Genomic DNA, 3,317 nt, shown 5'->3' on the forward strand with positions numbered 1-3,317 from the left:
CCGCCCGCGGCCCCGCCCCACCTGGAACATGGGGTAGGTGAGGAAGGTCTCCAGCGTGCGCTCCTCGCAGTCGGGCTTGGCCTCGTAGTGCTTGAGCAGCTTGTCGAAGTCGCGGTTCTGCTTGCAGTGGGCCAGGATCTGCAGGCTGTACTGGTGGTTGCGCACGAACTCCTGGTAGATGTTGAGCATGGGCAGCAGGATGTCGAACAGGTCGGCTGGGGGGAGGCCGGGGTCAGCATGCGCCGCGGGGCGCCCCCCCCCCGCCTGCCCCGGGAGGCGCCCGAGAGCCCGGCGGGCCTCCCAGGGTGCTGCGGGCGCCCACGCTGGCCAGGGCCGGGGCGCTCAGCTGGTCCCCCACCCTGACGCAGCACCCAAGGCCGTCCAGCTGGAGTGCAGGCCGCTCGCCTCAGGTCAGACACCGTGGGGGGCCGCCGCAGCTCGCCGCGGCCTCTGAGGCTGCACCGGCCCTCGCCCTGCTCCCGATGGGCTTGGTGGGGGCTCCCCAGGAAGCCTCCCTCCCGGAGGGCCCTCGGACAGGTCACTAGCGGCGCGGAGGGCACTGCATCTCCCACCTCCTGCCCCCTCTGAACTGCGTCGCCCAGACTCCGTCCGCAGCCCTGCCCACGCCCTCCAGGGTAGCGCGGCCAGCAGAGCCAAGCTGAGCCCGAGCCAAGGGGCTGCGGACCTGACACCCCGCACACAACCCCATTTCCACAAGGGGGCGCACTTCGCCCGGCACCTGCGTCAGCTCGGGGTGCAATCTGCCTGCGCCCAGCCTGGTCCCTGCGGCCATCTCTGCTCCCCGGGGGGGATAGGGGCAGTGGGGACAGAGCTGGCCAGGGGCGCGCAGGGGTGGGGGCGCAGACATCGGGGCTCACAGGTAATGGGTACGGGGCGGAGACCAGGGACGCAGGGGAGGGCTGCGGGGCGCTGGGGGGCGGGGCGGGCCAAGGCTGGGGAGACTGGCCTTTGGAGCCTTGCGGGAGCAGGTGCGGCCCGGGACGGGGCGGGCGCCCAGCGTGCGCGGCGGAGGCAGCGCGGGGCTTCCAGTCGAACACCACCAAGGGAACCCCAGGACCACACCCCAGGAGGTCGGAGGACCCCGGCATTTGCAACGGCTCCCGGGGCCGGCATTTGAAACATTTTCCATTTTCCCGGATTTTCAAAGGTTCTGTCTCCAACGCGCGCAAAGGTGTTTTCCGTAAAGGGAGAAAGGGGTGGGGCACGGCAGCGCGCACTCACCCAGCACCAGCGTGGGCCAGCTGGAGACGCGCGCCTTCAGGCCCTGGTAGAAGATCTGGTGCAGGAACATGATGGTCTCGCTGCGGAGAGAGCCGGGTGGGCGCGCGCCTCGGCCGCTGCCCGCAACACCCCGGAGCGGGGCCGCGCGGTGCCCAGACAGAGGGCTGCGGGGAGCCTTCCCCGCCCGCCCCGCTCCGGGAGCAGGACAGGGCTGGACACGGAGGGCAGCCCTGCCGCGTGGGCGGGTGGGGACCCCCACGCCTCCGCCACCGGCCTCCGCAGTTTAGGGGACAGCACAGACGAGGACCGGCCCCTCCCAGGCGGCCACCCGGCCGGCTACTGCCAGGGTGAGGGGACGTGACGGCTGGGGAGCAGCGCGGCTGGCTGTGTCCCTGCCCTGTGGGGAGCACACCTGGCCGCTGAGACCCGCGTGCGCGCCCCCCGACCTCCCGCGCGGCTCGCTGGCTGGCCCCTAGGCCCGGGCACCGGCCGCCGCTGCTGGGCTCCCGCTTTGCCAGGCCTGTGCGGGGGGGGGGCGCAGGGCCGAGGGTCCAGGCCGCCTGGCGGCCAAGGCCAGGCAGAGGGGACACGTCCCGAAGGCAGATTTCTCAGCCCTGAGCCGGGTTCTGGGCCCTGCGGGCACGGGTGGAGCCTGTCGCCCGCCCAGCGGGACACTGCGGGTGGTCAGCCCGCCCCGCCCACGCCCGCAAACCCAGGCGACGTGCCGAGAGAGCGGGCAGACGCGGGGTGGGGGACGGCCGAGGCCGCGCGGCCCGCACCTGTTCAGGAAGATGCTGCTGACGTCGTCGTGGGTGATGGGCGGCTTCTTGGAGCTGGCGGCCATGCGCAGCGGCCGCAGGAAGTTGTTGACCAGGATGTGCAGCTGCTGCACGTACTCGGCCTCGGCCTCCAGCATGCTGAACACCACCTGGTTGCGCTTGCGCATGCTGTCGGCGTGCGGGGAGCGGATGTAGTCCTGGATGACGCTCTTCCACTTGCGGCGGCACAGCCAGCCGCGCAGGAAGCTCTGCACCTGGGGGCCGGCGGGGCGGGGTCAGGCCCGGGGGGCGGGGTCAGGCCCGGGGGGCGGGGTCAGGCCCGGGGGGCGGGGTCAGGGCCGGAGGGCGGGGTCAGGCCCGGCGGGGAGGGGCTCAGGGCCTGGAGGGCGGGGTCAGGCCCGGAGGGCGGGGTCAGGCCCGGAGGGCGGGGTCAGGCCCGGCGGGGAGGGGCTCAGGGCCTGGAGGGCGGGGTCAGGCCCGGAGGGCGGGGTCAGGGCCGGAGGGCGGGGTCAGGCCCGGCGGGGAGGGGCTCAGGGCCCGGAGGGCGGGGTCAGGCCCGGAGGGCGGGGTCAGGCCCGGAGGGCGGGGTCAGGCTCGGAGGGCGGAGCCAAGCCCGGTGGGAGGAGTCAGGCCCGGTGGGTGGAGTCAGGCCAGTGGGCGGGGTCAGGCCCGGAGGGCGGGGTCAGGCCCGGGGGGCGGGGTCAGGCCCGGGGGGCGGGGTCAGGGCCGGAGGGCGGGGTCAGGCCCGGCGGGGAGGGGCTCAGGGCCTGGCAGGCGGGGTCAGGCCCGGTGGGCGGGGTCAGGCTCGGAGGGCGGAGCCAAGCCCGGTGGGAGGGGTCAGGCCCGGTGGGTGGAGTCAGGCCAGTGGGCGGGGTCAGGCCCGGTGGGCGGGGTCAGCCGTGGGCAGGGTCAGGGGCCAGTAGGCAACACCTGCAGGTGCTCCCAGAAGGGTCCATCCACCCGCACCCAAGCCCCACGGGCAGCCCCGTGGCGAGAGTGTGGCCTCCCTGGCCACCTTCTGCCTGCTGGGCTGTTCAGCGCCAAGGTCAGCCTGGAGCATGGACAGTGGACTGGCGGCCACTTCTACCCATGACGGCCTGGAGCATGGTGTCTCCTTCAAAGCCCGTCTGGACAGAGGGCCAGTGCCACATGGATGGGGTGCAGCGAATCAGGTAGCTTTTTGTGGGGTGTCCTGGGGCTCTGGGGCAGCAGAACCCCCTCCCTGGTCACTAGTTCAGCTGCCGGGCAGAGACTCAGTGGGCAGGGACTGGGGACACATGGACAGGGCAGAGCCCA

General features: G+C 73.5%; 1 protein-coding gene across 1 annotated transcript in view; it reads right to left on the minus strand.

Annotated features, from left to right (window-relative positions):
• LOC101632388 (ras-specific guanine nucleotide-releasing factor 1-like) overlaps positions 1 to 3,112 on the minus strand; it is a 43,565-nt gene extending 40,453 nt beyond the window's left edge. Inside the window, exons 1-4 of the mRNA XM_012734885.1 lie at positions 3,086 to 3,112; positions 2,022 to 2,275; positions 1,243 to 1,322; positions 22 to 215 (exon numbers count right to left, since the gene is read on the minus strand). Coding sequence (XP_012590339.1) covers positions 22 to 215; positions 1,243 to 1,322; positions 2,022 to 2,275; positions 3,086 to 3,112 — 555 coding nt within the window. The remainder of the gene's footprint in view (positions 1 to 21; positions 216 to 1,242; positions 1,323 to 2,021; positions 2,276 to 3,085) is intronic.
• Positions 3,113 to 3,317: the final 205 nt, after the last annotated feature.

Source organism: Condylura cristata, unplaced genomic scaffold (assembly GCF_000260355.1).
Source record: "Condylura cristata isolate star-nosed mole 26May11 unplaced genomic scaffold, ConCri1.0 scaffold00087, whole genome shotgun sequence".
Lineage (NCBI taxonomy): Eukaryota > Metazoa > Chordata > Mammalia > Eulipotyphla > Talpidae > Condylura > Condylura cristata.